The following is a 16033-nucleotide window of genomic DNA, read 5'->3' as shown; positions in this document are numbered from 1 at the left end:
GCATACAAACATCAATAATAAACAGAGCACTTACCCTGACGCTGTACATATCGTAGCAGGGGACTTCAATCACGCAGACTTAAAAAGAGCAATCCCCAAATTCCACCAGCACGTCAAGTGTGCCACTAGGGGTGACAAGATTCTGGACAAAGTTTATTCCAACATCAAAATGGGCTACAGGGCCAGACCTTTGCCACATCTGGGTCAGTCTGACCACTTGTCACTGTTTCTAATCCCTGCATATGCCCCCCTCAAGAAAACTGCTCTTACCATCACAAAGAATATTACCATATGGCCAGAGGGTGCCTCTCAGCAGCTGCAGGACTGTTTTGACAGGACTAACTGGGATATCTTTGAACATCAGGACTTGGAAATGTTCACAGACGGTGTCCTCTGCTATATAAAACACTGCATAGACACTGTTACAGCAGTCAAACGGATCCGGGCTTATCCCAACCAAAAGCCCTGGATGACCCGGGAGGTCAGGCAGCTGCTGAAGGAGAGGAACATTGCGTTCAGGTCTGGCAACAGGGATTACTACACCACAGCCCGATCCAACCTGAAGAGAGGCATCAGAGAGGCAAAGGGGGACTATAGGAGGAGGATCGAGGACCATTTGAAGAGTAATACCAGCCGGCAGGTGTGGCAAGGCATCCAGCACCTAACCAACTATAAGATCAATCTCGGAGCTGCGGACGGTGACCTGGAGCTGGCAGAGGAGCTGAATATCTTCTTTGCCCGCTTTGAGACCAGGGTACCGGAGGTATTGGAGCCACAGCAGCAACACACCACCCATAGCAGCACCACCCTCACCCTGGAAGAGCACGAGGTGAGGCGCATGCTGCAGGCTGTTAACCCGAGGAAGGCGGCGGGTCCTGATGGTGTGCCAGGTCGAATATTGAGGGATTGTGCAGGACAGCTGGCTGGGATCTTCACCAGGATTTTCAACAAATCCCTCGCACAGGCGACTGTCCCACTCTGCCTGAAGTCCTCCACCATAGTCCCCTTGCCTAAGAAGCCCCACATCACCGGCCTGAATGACTACAGACCGGTGGCACTCACCCCAGTGGTAATGAAATGCTTTGAGAAGCTGGTCCGCAGACACATCACAGCAGCCCTGCCCCGCAGCCTGGATCCACACCAGTTTGCCTACAGAGCAAACCGATCCACGGAAGACGCTGTAGCCACAGCACTCCATGCTGCATTAACTCACCTGGAAGAGCATGGTAGCTATGTGCGGATGCTCTTCGTGGATTACTGCTCAGCTTTTAACACCATCCTTCCACACAAACTGGTGGCCAAGCTACAAGACCTGGGGCTTCCATACAGCACCTGCATGTGGATCAATAGCTTCCTCTCGGGCCGTAGACAGAGAGTCAGAGTTGGCCATCACACATCCTCAGCCCTGAGTCTCAGCACTGGCTCACCCCAGGGCTGTGTGCTCAGTCCACTGCTCTACTCTCTCTACACACACGACTGCACTCCTCGCCACCACAGCAACATCTTTGTGAAATTTGCAGATGACACCACAGTGGTGGGGCTCATTTCCAAGGGAGACGAGTCTACGTACAGAGACGAGGTGGAGCAGCTGACGTCATGGTGTAAGGCCAATAACCTCCTCCTCAACACTTCAAAAACCAAAGAACTCATAATAGACTTCAGAAGGAAAAAGGCAGAGATCCAACCACTATTCATAAATGGGGACTGTGTAGAAAGGGTGGCAAGCTTCCGCTTCCTGGGAGTCAATATAGAGGAGAACCTTTCCTGGAGTGTGAACACCTCCGAGCTGCTGAAAAAGGCCCAACAGAGACTGTACTTCCTGAGAATTCTCAGGACGAATAACATCACACAGAGACTGCTGGTGTCCTTCTACAGAGCCACCATTGAGAGTGTTCTAACTTACTGCATATGCATCTGGTACACTAGCTGCACAGGGGCTCAGAGGAAAGCACTCCAAGGGATCATTAACACCGCCCAAAAGATCACTGGCTGCCCTCTCCCCACATTGGAAGTTCTACACAACGCCCACTGTTTTAAAAAGGCCCAAAACATCATAAAAGACACCTCACATCCTGGCCACTCCCTGTTCGAACTGTTGCCCTCAGGCAGACGGTACAGGGCAATCAGAGCAAGGACTAATAGACTCAAACACAGCTGTTATCCAACTGCAATAACACATCTGAATACTACAAAAAAATGTCCATCACGCCACTCTTGTGTTAATCTATGCACGGTCTGAAGCATGTGTGTGGGAATGTATGTGAATGTTTTACTGTTATATCTTATTAGTATTTTAAGTATTCTATCTATTTTATTTATTGAATTTTATTGTTTTATTTATATTTTGATATTGCTAGGGATGATGCAATGATCGGGGACCATTCTTAATTTCGTTGTTCTCATGACAATGACAATAAAGTTTCTGATTCTGATTCTGATTCTGATATTTGTTACAGCCCACATGCTCCACTCTGTGAGCTGATGCACATTTTGCACACATTGTTCATCTCTGCAACAATGCTGCCCAGCTCTCACTAACGACCTGTGGCACAACTGAAATAAGACCTTTTAAAAATACATTAATGAAACAGACCTGCCTAAAAATTAAAAATAAAAAAATCACAACAGCAGCTCAGTACAGCAGGGATTACTCTGTGAATAATGTAAAAGCAAAGGTGCAGTGAGAACAGCCGGCTGAGGAGGAGTGAGAGTGTGTCAGGATTTTCCATTAAACACAGTTTTCTGTCCCCGTATCAGAGCCGAGTATTCCATAATTTACATAATGCTGCATATTACATCAGTACAAAGTGGAACAGGCATCATATATGTTTTATAAGCAGCACTATCTTTGCTTTTTTTTTTTTTTTTTAAAGAAAAAAAGCTATGCATCTGGGAGGCAAGAGGGTGCTGTAGAGACCAAGCTCCTCTCCAGGGTGTTAGATAACCAGCTCGAGGCGTCTGCTGCTGGTGGAGCTGCACTCCCAGTCCTTATTTTAGAGAAGAGGAGAAAAAGAATGCTATAGTCACACCAGAGAACCACTGTTGACTGAATGCACAACCAAAATTATTGCCATCGTGCGCAATTAACTTGCAACCAGTTTAGAACTGGTCTGCATCTGGTCTGTAACTGGTCTGCATCCAGTCTGTAACCAGCCTGCATCCAGTCTGTAACCCGTCTGCATCCAGTCTGTAATCGGTCTGTAACCAGCCTGCATCCAGTCTGTAACCGGTATGCATCCGGTATGCATCCAGTCTGTAACCAGCCTGCATCCAGTCTGTAACCGGTATGCATCCAGTTTGTAACCGGTCTGTAACCAGCCTGCATCCAGTCCGTAACCGGTATGCATCCAGTCTGTAACCGGTATGCATCCAGTCAGTAACCGGTATGCATCCAGTCTGTAACCGGTATGCATCCAGTCTGTAACCAGCCTGCATCCAGTCTGTAACCCGTCTGCATCCAGTCTGTAATCGGTCTGTAACCAGCCTGCATCCAGTCTGTAACCGGTATGCATCCGGTATGCATCCAGTCTGTAACCAGCCTGCATCCAGTCTGTAACCGGTCTGTAACCAGCCTGCATCCAGTCCGTAACCGGTATGCATCCAGTTTGTAACCGGTCTGTAACCAGCCTGCATCCAGTCCGTAACCGGTATGCATCCAGTCTGTAACCGGTATGCATCCAGTCAGTAACCGGTATGCATCCAGTCTGTAACCGGTATGCATCCAGTCAGTAACCGGTATGCATCCAGTCTGTAACCGGTATGCATCCAGTCAGTAACCGGTATGCATCCAGTCTGTAACCGGTATGCATCCAGTCTGTAACCGGTCTGTAACAGGTCTGCATCCGGTATGCATCCAGTCTGTAACCAGCCTGCATCCAGTCCGTAACCGGCCTGCATCCAGTCCGTAACCGGTATGCATCCAGTCTGTAACCAGCCAGGAGAGTGTTGCACCATCATCTCAGCCTAAGAAAATACGAGCAGTCAGTCAGTGAATGGAAACAAATTCAAAGCAGTGAGAGGAAACCACCGATGGGTCGGTCTATTTTTACTCTGTGTGTCAGAGAGAAGTGGGGGGAGACACCTCAGAGGTCACCTGCAGAGGTAGTGGAGCATGATGATAGGCTGACACACACAGACACACACACGCGCACACAGACACAAAGACTGCTCTTTCACACTTGCAGCCACTTCACACATGCACAGACAGTGAAACACAAACACGACATGCTGTGACCTCGGTGTGTGTGTGTGTGTGTGTGTGTGTGTGTGTGTGTGTGTCTCTCTCTGTGTGTGTCTGTGTCTACTGAAGCATCTGAATGTTTTTTATTCTTTTACATTTTTAGATTTGTGTATCAATTTTGTGCCGTTAAAGCAGAGCTCAGAGAAAACAAACCATCACTGTTTGTGATCCAACAGGAAGAGTCACTGTTTTGACATGTCAGCATATCAGAGTGGCAGACATCGCTTCAATTTATATATACATTGTTGAAAAATTCGACCACGTGTGTCGGGGTCTCAGTTGGTCGTACAGACGTCAAACAGTAAGTAAATGATGTTTGTTTGTTTTGTTTTTTAAACACAAGCACGTTTTTCTTTTTACTGATGAATGGTTAAGGTTTGGGTTTCTGCTCGTCTCTCAATGTAAGGTGATCTAACAAACACAGCTGTGACACACGCATGCTGATCTGACATGTAACACGGGCAAAAGGCTCGATCAGGAACTGCTGCACTTTCCAGTATTCGGCCCAAACCATCGTCCAGCAAACTCCTCGGCTACAGGAGCGGCATTTGTCATTAACAAATGAGTATTTGTCTGTTTGCAAAGTTACTAAACCACAAAACCTCAGACAGCAGGCGGTCTGACGTCTTCAGAAAAGACTGAAAAATGAAATCTGTGGTTTTTTCCATGTTCATTCAGAAGTTTGGAATTTTAAGGAAACAATAAAAATAAATGACAGTTTTGGACTGTAGTCGGGTTTTCAGATGATGTACATGTTATTTATTCTCTGTGCTTGTTTGTTGCATTAGTCCTTTTTTTGTTGGCACATCAAACATGTGCAGATGAGACTCTTTTTTTGTTTCCTTTGCAGAGTTAAAATGATTTTGTCTGTGCTGAGCTGATGGAGGACTGCTCTGAGATCAGCTACTAAAATACTTAATGATTATTTTTCTGTCAGTTTAATCTAATAAATGGATCATTTACACAGGTCTGGAGGGACAAACACAGGTCATGAGCTTCCTGGATCTCTGAATATGAGGCCACTCAGGTGTCGTCCTCCGGTCAGGTGGAGGTATAAATTCAAAGAGGAGAAGATTAGGTTTGACTTTAACTGTAACTGAAATGTGGTTTGTTAGTTTGATGTTTGGTTGTCTCTTGCCTCCACCCCGACCTCCTCTGTGCATCTCTTTACCTGCTGTTGGTTCAGACACTTTGGACCAAACGAATCAAACGAGGAGACAAATACGTCCTAATCCAAGAAAAAAAACAAATGTGCTGCAAGAGCTCCTCATTTCCAAGTTTCAGCTTATTTTAAAAAAAACATGAACCGCATACTTAAAATGAAAAAATGAATCAAAGTGCAGATTTTCAGTCCTGACAGCACTTGGATATATTCCTGCACAAACATCTTACTTTATTTAAACCAACGAAAAAGTCGATCGTCCTTATCGGACCATTTTATTGTTTTTCTTTAAAACGTCTGTCATGGTGCGCCCTCTGCTGGCTGCACGTGTCCCTGCAGACTATAATGGTGTGTTTTCACAGCGATATCAGGGATGAGGCTGCTCTCTGCTAACAAGCCCCGCTCCGCCGCCCCCTCCTTCCCTTTGTGCCGATGGCTAAATCAGTACTGTTGCATCCTTCAAAACAGCACAGCGGGAGGAGAGCGGCCAAAACGGGGTGTGCAGGAACTCTTTAATTTGTTATGGGGCTGACGGGGAGCGATATCAATGATTCAACTATCTTATCTGGCCCTGTGATACGCATCGTGTAAATACATTCTCACTCTCTCCTCCTCTCTCCTTCACCCGGCACCCCTCTCAGTCTCTTCAGCACTTTGCTGTTATCATGGCGATCGATGTCGAGGTGATTATTATTCCTGCAGCACAGCCCACACGTAAACACACGCTGACCTCACTCATCAAGTGCTGCAGAAACACACACACACACACACACACACACACACAGTGAGAGGTCGGGAGGTGGGCTGCTGATAACCTGCAGTTACAAGGTTAATGTGTGGTAGTACACATGCTCCGTGTCACACAGGAACATTAGTGCTCAGCCGCCTCGCACTTCATCATCTGGCGAGCAGAAGAACGCGCTTGACTCGATTCACGGGCGTCCGCAGAGAGCCGACAGACACACCTGGATGCAAATACGAGCACAGACCGCTCAGGTTTGTGTGTTCGTCTTTGTTAGAGACACAAAGCTGACAGCTACGACAACAAGCTGCAGCCACAGCTCATAATAATCCCTCCATCCTTTGTCTGAAACAAGCTGTGTTAGCTCCGCCCCTTTCAGACAGCCTTCTTCTGATTGGCTGGCTGAACTACATGTGGGTGTGTCGTCTCCACTCAAGATGGACTACTAAAAGCTGCAAGCCACTTTACAACCCGCTCCTGAGCATACTGATTTAATCAGTGTCATCTCTGATGAATGCATAAACAGCTCCAGGCCAGGTGCTCACAGGCAGGTAACGGTTACTGTAGAGCCAACAGAGCTCCTCACTGTGGGTCAGGACTCCAGTTTTTCCTTTAATTCGAGCCAGCAGAACAACTAATCTCACTAATCGTGAATGAATTTGATTCGTGGAGCAGTTCTGGCTTTGGGTGGACAATGTAACATCTGATTCCCCTTAAGCCTCGTTTCATTGCCAGTCCTTTATTGACTTATGCATTATAAGAGTCCATGTGCTAATTAACTGCAGCCGAGTGCCGTGTTACCACTCCGCTGCCTGTAGTGTCGCAGGTTTCTAACTGCTTTATCACATCAGCAAAGCCTCTGATGTAACTGTGCAAAAAATATTATTTCATAATGTTGGAATCTGATAAAGACCCGCAGGCCACGATCGATGAGTGTTTAAACAGCAGTTGAAGGTTCGAAATATTACGGTTCTTTTTAAATAAAGGCACATTTATTTTTATGTACAATTACCTAAAAGTGATCAAAAATATTACAAAATACTCTTAATTGTTCATCATAAATCACTTTGATTTTTTATGAAACTCTATGGAGGCTTTTGTCCTGGTGGCACCTTCTTACCTGATGCAAGTTCATATGTAGTTTAATATTATATTTCAGTATATTTGTAATTAAACGCACTCATTGTCTTTGTCTTGGAAATACTTTCTTTGAAGATAAAACACAATTTCAATTTGAAAGAAAAGACAATGTGTAATAAAAAAAAAGTGAGGTCAGAGGTCAAATGTGACATACCGTAATTGTCGGGCTATAAGCCGCTACTTTTTGCACAAGCTTTGAACCCTGCGGCTTTTAGTCAGGTGCGGCTTTTCTATGGATTGTCCATGATTTTTGTCATATCGTAAGACGATTTGTTTTGTTTGTTCCGCTGTTGTACGGCACTACGTTGCCTGGCGGAAGGGCATGTGATCAGACACACAGTATCGGGGTTCAAGAGTGGTATGTTGGTCACATGTCCATCCGCCAGGCAACATAGTGCCGTACAAGTAGCGCGAAAAACAAACTTCAAATTAACGCTACGCGTTCAGCGGGAGTCGTCGATGACGAGCGGCGATAAACTTGCGAAAAGCAAGTTATGCTCAACTCCACCGGTGGATTCTGACAGCGTGGAAAAGTGTGAAAACATCCATGATCACCAACGGATTTCGAAGGGCTGGACTGCTGCATGATGGAGAGGAGGACACCGCCACGGCCCTTCAGAGGGTGTTTGACTCTGACACTGACAACGAGGATTTGTTTGGTTTTGAAAGTGACAACGAAGGAAAGAAGCTGAGAGTGGATGACGAAGCCATCCTGAGCCTGTTCGTATCCGACACTGGAGAAGAGGACTTTGGTGGTTTTAGTGCGCAGGAAGATGGTGGTGAATGACTGACTTTTCTTCTTGTTAAAGCCGTGTCACTGCACCTGAGCCTAAAAGGTAGTCTGAATCTATTTTTCTGGTGTGCTGTAGGTTATTGTTATGTACTACATTTGTTACTCATTTATGAAGCACAGTACATGTTTCGTACTTGTAATTACCAGTACTTGTACATATACCTAAAAAGTTATGCAAATATGTACCCATAACTTGTTTTTCAAAATATTAATAAAAGTGATGTCTCCAAACAGCCATCTCTTTCCTGACAATTCCCTTTGTGCATATTCTCTTACATATGATAAGTCAACATTGAAACACCTGCGGCTTTTAGTCAGGTGCGGCTAATGTATGTACAAAACAGGATTTTCCCCTGATTTTAGCTTGTGCGGCTAATATTCAGGTGCGCTTTGTAGTCCGGGAAATACGGTATATTTAATCTGTATGTTACTTTCTATATGCTATGCTAACGCTAAGCTAGCCAAGAGCTGAGTGTGTGCAGACTGCAGCCCTGCAGCCAGAGCCTGAACATCCACAGGTGACAGGCGTGTTTCTACAGCAGAATCACCATGACGACCGCTTTGAAGTGTCTGTGCTGGTTTCATCTTTGAGTAACAGCTCCAACACCAATCACAACAGAGCAGAAATATCTCCAACATGCACAAACATTTCACCTAAGCATGAATGAAGAGATGGCGGTGACTCTGACGCCAATGAGAACCCACTGAGAATCAGTGACATCGATATTGGACTCCCATCAGCACCGCTACAGAGTTCGATCAGAATTCATTCAAAACTTTTTCAGCAGTCGAGTTTTCAGACAGAATGAAAAACGGGATAAATGGTTTGCGACTATGATACGATATCCAGGCGGACACTCCGGACACTCGGCTAACCTGATGTATCGCTTCTTACGTCAGTATGACAGTTTTCAGCTTTGCTAGCATAATTAGCTCCCTACTCAAAATGATGACAAGTACATTAAAGCATATGATGGTTTGAGCAGAGCAAAAAGCCTGCACTGCAAACATCTCAAAGTCGGTTTAAAATGAAAGAAGAATCAAAATGCATACACAGAAAATAACTATTGTTTTACCGCCCGGCGAGCGAGCTGGCTCGGTGGAGGTTTGTGTTCTCGGAGGGCCTTTTATCACGATATCCAATAACGACTAACGACTCAGTCATTAATCGCATTTATGACGCTGCTCGTTTCCAACGGTTACACAAAGTTTTCATCAGAACCAGAAAAAAATCTGCTCACAGCATGAGGAGATGATGTGAACCTGCTCTGAAGCTGTAATATGAAGACACGCATGTGTTTCCTGATGCACGGAGAGGCAGTCGTGACAAAACTCCCTCAGCATGATGAGTAATATTAAACACACAGCTCTGTGTAGTGCATTCAAATGTCTGCATGTAATGACATGCAAACACCCAGTAAAACCAGTAAGCCCAGAGTTTAACGTACACGACTCATTTCGGTCAGATTTACACAGACGGCAGCTCCTTTTAATCAGGTGCAAAGAAAAAAGCAGAGCATTAACGCTGACTGGCAAATAAGAATAAAAAAAAAAAAACACCAACCGTCAGTGACACCTCAGCTCAGCGGCTGCTGTGGGACTTATTCCATCAGATTCAGCGATCAATGCCGTGAAAAAGGAGGTGAAGTCTACACGTCACCTAAATAAAACACCTAAAGGATCTCTCGGGCAGCGGCGCTCACCTCATGGTGCGGAGGTCCCAGCCTCGTATGGCCGTGTCGTTGGCTGTGGCGAGCTGGCTGCAGTTGTGGTGGGGGCTCCACTTGCCGGAGGTGAACTTCAGCTGACCTTTACCCTCGAGGGTGGCGGTGCTGGAGACCTGCGAAGGAACGGGGGCGCCTTTGTTAGCGGGGACGAGAATTCATCTGTACGTGTGTGACAGGTCGAGCGGAGCAGTTCATTAAATCAGCATAATGAGGCTTTATTAGGAGTCATTTTCTCTGCAGGCCGCTCTCAAAACTACAATCGCTCGCTAACAACTGTAGTAATATTTGGGGTATTAGTGGCACGCCAGCTGCCTGCATCACGCCGGCGTGTACACTCCTGCAAACACACCTCAACTCGTGCTGTTGGAGTTACACTGATTCACTATTCGTTTAAAGACTCTAATAATAATCATTTCACAGTATCTGCATATAAAGAAAGGCTGTGCAGTTTGATGGGGGCATGTCTGCGCACGGCTTTTTAGCCTCGTTTAGCTTCACATGGTCCCGTCATCAGTTATTAAGTCCGCTGTCCTGAGACGTGTGTCGGGAACAAGTTACAGATTTAATTTACTGGAAAAAAGAGGAAGCTGAGAGGGAGACAGACCACATGCACAGGAGGAGATCAGGGCAGAGTGGACACACGTGGGGACACAGCTGGACAGAATCTAACCAACATGATCACACACAAGAGGGACTGTCAAAATAAAACAGGAAGTGACTAACACAGAGACCAGACTAAGACATATGACCTTGACAAAACAACAGTGGAGACAGACACGGGGACATGAAGGAGAACCAACATCAAACAAGAACCGAGAACTAGAAAATAAAAGTGATAAAACTCCAGAAGTCCACAGGCGTCAATCTGGGCTTTGATATGTTGCTTTGTGATTCGAGCTTACGTTATTGCCCCCCAGCACAACAAACACACTGAAACAAAGTTCCTCACACCGCAGATCCAGATTTCTACTTTTTATGAAGAACACATTATGAGAAATATTAAAACGTTATAGATAATTACCAAAGCTTCTTTCCAAAAACAGTTGGATGTCGACCTCGTCTGTCAAATAACAAACACGTGTCTTTTCCAAAACTCTCTCCAGCTCCAGGAATTAGCATTTAAAAGCTGTTTGAAAGTATTGAAGTATTGAAAAGCCTGATTCTTTCTCCCATCGTTGTTTCGCCTCCTCTGCATCGTCCTTGGTCAAAGTGATGCTATGATACAGTTTATGACGAATCTTTTGGTCCTAACAGAATCATGCACATCAGTGACGTTCTGTCGCGTCCACATCCTTAAACCTCTTTCAGAAATATAAAAGTCCTGCTTTCCAAACACAAACGTCTGAGTTCCTTCCACCATCCTGCATATGGAGTAAGGTTGGACAAATTTATCGACCATTGATGACAGACTGAGCCGTTCGCCGAATGGTTTTGCAAGAGGGACTTATGTATTTCCCGTCAGTAAGTTAGCTTCAACCAACATTATTAGAAAAAATAATCTGTTTTAAAGCACGCTCTTGCAGCTGCGAACACATGCACCCTCCTCAGAGTGCGCTGGCTGAAAAGCTTTTCCACAGCTTGTTGAGCTGCATGCAGCTGCAGGATTGCTCCACCCATCAAAAAGTCACCTGTGTGAATACAGTGGGGCAAAAAAGTATTTAGTCAGCCACCGATTGTGCAAGTTCCCCCACTTAAAATGATGACAGAGGTCAGTAATTTGCACCAGAGGTACACTTCAACTGTGAGAGACAGAATGTGAAAAAAAAAAAAAATCCATGAATTCACATGGTAGGATTTGTAAAGAATTTATTCGTAAATTAGGGTGGAAAATAAGTATTTGGTCACCTCAAACAAGGAAAATCTCTGGCTCTCACAGACCTGTAACGTCTTCTGTAAGAAGCTTTTCTGTCTCCCACTCGTTACCTGTATGAATGGCCTGTTTGAACTCATCATCTGTATAAAAGACACCTGTCCACAGCCTCAAACAGTCAGACTCCAAACTCCGCCATGGCCAAGACCAAAGAGCTTTCGAAGGACACCAGGAAAAGTATTGTAGACCTGCACCAGACTGGGAAGAGTGAATCTACAATAGGCAAGCAGCTTGGTGCGAAAAAATCAACTGTGGGAGCAATCATCAGAAAATGGAAGACATACAAGACCACTGATAATCTCCCTCGATCTGGGGCTCCACGCAAGATCTCATCCCGTGGGGTCAAAATGATCATGAGAACGGTGAGCAAAGATCCCAGAACCACACGGGGGGACCTGGTGAACGACCTGCAGAGAGCTGGGACCAAAGTAACAAAGGTCACCATCAGTGGCGGGAGTTGAAAGTCCGTGTTGCTCGGCGACAGCCCCAAAACATCACTGCTCTCGAGAAGATCTGCATGGAGGAATGGGCCAAAATACCAGCTACTGTGTGTGCAAACCTGGTAAAGACCTATAGTAAACGTTTGACCTCTGTTATTGCCAACAAAGGTTATGTTACAAAGTATTGAGTTGTATTTTTGTTATTGACCAAATACTTATTTTCCACCCTGATTTACGAATAAATTCTTTACAAATCCTACCATGTGGATTCATGGATTTTTTTTTCACATTCTGTCTCTCACAGTTGAAGTGTACCTCTGGTGCAAATTACTGACCTCTGTCATCATTTTAAGTGGGGGAACTTGCACAATCGGTGGCTGACTAAATACTTTTTTGCCCCACTGTATATCGCCCAACCTTAATATGGAACAGGTACCAAGTCCACAGCTGTCTTATAGCGCTGGTGCAGAGCCAGGGTGATTTGAGCAGATCTGTCCAGATGTTTAAAGAAGATTAATCCATTGTCTGGATGTCTCAAGTACTTTTATTAACACAGTCGAGCAGGGATTAGAGGGTCGAGCCCGAGAGTCTCGCAGAGTTTCTGTATTTGCAAAACTTCAAGTTTGATTTGAGGATATTTTCATCATAGAAGAAAACAGCCAGAAGACGCGTTCCTCATCTTCGCACAGTGGTTTGTTCTGCTTACAACAACACTGAACACGCTTGGTTTGAATCTGAACGTCCAGAAACCGTCACCGGCATGACGAGAGCACGCCAAAGCTCGGGCAAAGCTGCGGCGATGAGCAGAGTAACGCTGATTAGCTCGAATGCTGCTCTCGATAGCGCAGCTCACCCATCAGTGTAAAATTTAAGACTGATAGCTGAAAGCCAAATCAAAGGGCTTTAAAGACTGCAATTGATTGCACCGTCTTTGGTTTTTAACACAAACACATTAAAGTGACAAAATGTCAGCGGAGAGGAGCTCAGCTGAAAGGCGGCAGGTTAAACTGCAGCCGGCGACGTATATTTATCAAACCTGCTGCACATACTTCACACGGCAACAATGAAGGTGAAATGAATCAAAGTCAAAATACTTCAAGGACTCTGAATTATAAAGCGTATCACTTCATCGGCTACTTTAAAAATGGAATCCAATTAATTCAGCGGGCCGCTTTGGAAATGATTATCTTTCCTTTAAACTGCGATGCATCCAACAATTCAAACAGCAGCTCTGCACCGCTTCATTTTTCTCTGCTCTATCTGCAGGTTTTATCCTCACCCCCTCCACCACCCCTGCCTGTTGGAGCAAGGATCATCGATCGGCCCGTCACCGCACAGCGCCGCGGTACACTCTCATTATTTCAGCTAGAGAGGACAAACAGAGGGAGGCAGAGCGAGGAAGGCCGGCTGAGCGGGGAGGTTTGAAGGAAGGAGACCAAAGTAGGCAGAAGGGGAGAAGAAAGGGAGGAAATCTAAAGACAGGAGCTGAGGAGGAGGGGAGGAAGAGAACAAAGAGGAGAGGAGCACGGCTTCCTCCGCGGCCTTGAAAAATATTTCCACGACTATTTCATGAATGTCCACTCATAAACCTCGGCTTCTCAGTCTATGAAAAATATCATTTACACATTATTTGTAACCAGAGTTTCCACGCCGCAGCCGTGTCCATGCCGCAGCCGTGTCCACGCCAAATCCTCAGCCTCAAAAAGGAAAAGCTGGACACCGCCATCGTGACATCACTCGCCTTATGTCAGAGGCACCGGAAACAGACTGCAGATAAAACAGACACGCCTACAGTGACGTCATGCTGTAGGTGCTCAACGTTAGCATTTTGACCGACAACACTGATCATCGCCTCACCTGTCAGTGGGCGGGACCCGTCACAGAGCAGGCGAACATTTTGTCCTCAGAGTTTATGTCTGAAGCAACGTGAGGTGTCGTGAGGATTTGGCTGTGTGGGCGTTCCCGGTCGGCAGGGCTCAGCATCCATCAAAGACGGTCCAAAGGTCCAAGGAAAGAACGGCGGCGAGTCACGGCCGCGGGGAGCCGAGGCTGGCGCATGTGCAGACGAGCTGAAAAGGTTCATGCTGGTTCTGATGGACAGGTGTCAGGACACACTTACCTGGAGAACACCTGTCACCAGGATGCATTATGGGAAGAAGGCGAGCGGACGGGGGCAGTGTGATGCTTTGGTTGATGTTCTCCTGGGAAACTCCTTCCGTCCATGTGGATGTTTGACATGTAGCAAATACCTAAGCGTTCCTGCAGACCATGTACGCCCGCACACGGACACGGTGCTCCCTGATGACACTCTGCCATAAAGCAGAAATGTTTCAGGAATAGTTTCAGGCGTTGACTTGGTCTCCAGTGGAGCATCTGTGGGATGTGCTGATAAAGTGATGGGTGTATATCCAGCTGTATCACACAGACACCTGCTAATCAATAAGATCCACATAAAATCACTCAAACTGGAGCACAGCCTCTGGGAGGGTCTGTTAGTACAGTGACCTCACAGCAGCCATATTACTGGTCAGATGATGTCACCACAAACGCTCCGAAAGGCTCCAGCAGCACAAACACAGCGTTCCACGTAGCTTTTTTAGCGCTTGGCTTTCACAACAACGTAGCGTCGGAGGACGTGTTGCCAGCGCTCTTTAAACAAGCATGAAATAAAGTCTCCTTCTTCCTGCGAAGCGATTCCTCTCCCAAATGTGCAGACAGACTCTGAGCTCTTCAAAGAGCAGACGCGCTCCCCAACTCAAGACTCTGGAAACCCGTCCAGCAGCACAGCCGGGGCGCCGTGCATCCCAGGTTCCCAGCTTTATTAGCACACTAACCAAATTAGGGGCCCTAACAAGGCAGCACACACAACACTGGGGGACGCATTCATTTAGGACGCAAGCGGCACTAATGCAGAGCTATCTGTCAAAGCGGTGCGCAGCCGTGCCTCCTCTGCACGCCGAGAGAGCATTAGTGTGCGTTTGTGGAGCAGATGTGCAGGACAAGGTGTGTGTGAGTCAGCCAAGATGTTTTCACTCAGTCCCACCAGCTGGGCTAATTGATGAGCGCCACACACACACACACACACACACACACACACACACACACACACACACACACACACACACACACACACACACAGAGTAATCTAGCACAGGCCCTGGAGACAGACATGGACGCTGCAGCTGGACATGCTGGAGATGAACACGCCACCATGTGACAGACAGGCACCGAAGGAATCCCTCTCTCCTCATCGGGCTTCTTTCCCGATCGCTGGTTCCATATTTGATTATTGTGTCTCTACTTCAGTTCCAGGTGACTTTAGGTGGATTAGTTTCCTTTAGTGTTCCCTTTAGTGTTCCCTTCCTCCTCCGTTTAGTTGTGTCGGGTTGTAAATGTATGTGTAGTTAACTTCCTGTTTTATTTTGATAGTCTTTGGTCTCTTGTGCTTTGAGATTACTTCCTTGTTCCTGCTCTGTATCCTCCCGTCTGCCTCTCATCATCATCATCTTATGAACACCTCAGTTGTCTCCTTGCCCTCTGCCGTGTCCTCCCTCTAGGTCGTGGTGTTCCGTGTTTTCCGACTGTTGAAACTTCCTGTCTGTGAAACACAAAGATGCAAACTCTACGCTGAACGTGTGGAATATGTGCCGCCCTTCATTTTTGATGTACAGGGAGCATCTTCCACTTATAGAGCATTAAACATTGACTTGAGCTGGTCTTGACCTCCAGACCTGGGAAACTGAGGTAGCCTGCAGATACGAACTTCCCCCCGGGACAGCATCCTGCAGGAGTCTGCAGGTCCTCCTGCGACGTGTCCTCCTGCGACGTGTCTGTGGAGGCCATCGGTAATCGGTGAGGATGATTTGAAGCATTTCTAACCTGATGGTAAATGGACTGGTTCTTATATAGCGCTTTTCTA

General features: G+C 46.3%; 1 protein-coding gene across 1 annotated transcript in view; it reads right to left on the bottom strand.

Moving 5' to 3' along the window:
• Positions 1–16033, bottom strand: part of eipr1 (EARP complex and GARP complex interacting protein 1) — a 61359-nt gene that overhangs the window by 15618 nt on the left and 29708 nt on the right. The window contains exon 6 of the mRNA XM_085342957.1: positions 9781–9917. Within this exon, the coding sequence (XP_085199083.1) occupies positions 9781–9917 (137 nt within the window). The remainder of the gene's footprint in view (positions 1–9780; positions 9918–16033) is intronic.

This window comes from Diplotaxodon limnothrissa, linkage group LG19 (assembly GCF_057381915.1).
Source record: "Diplotaxodon limnothrissa isolate DT_005_m linkage group LG19, D_limnothrissa_male_GT1.1, whole genome shotgun sequence".
Taxonomy (NCBI): domain Eukaryota; kingdom Metazoa; phylum Chordata; class Actinopteri; order Cichliformes; family Cichlidae; genus Diplotaxodon; species Diplotaxodon limnothrissa.
Note: the sequence above shows the minus strand (reverse complement) of the source record. Positions and strands in the feature narration are given on the sequence as shown.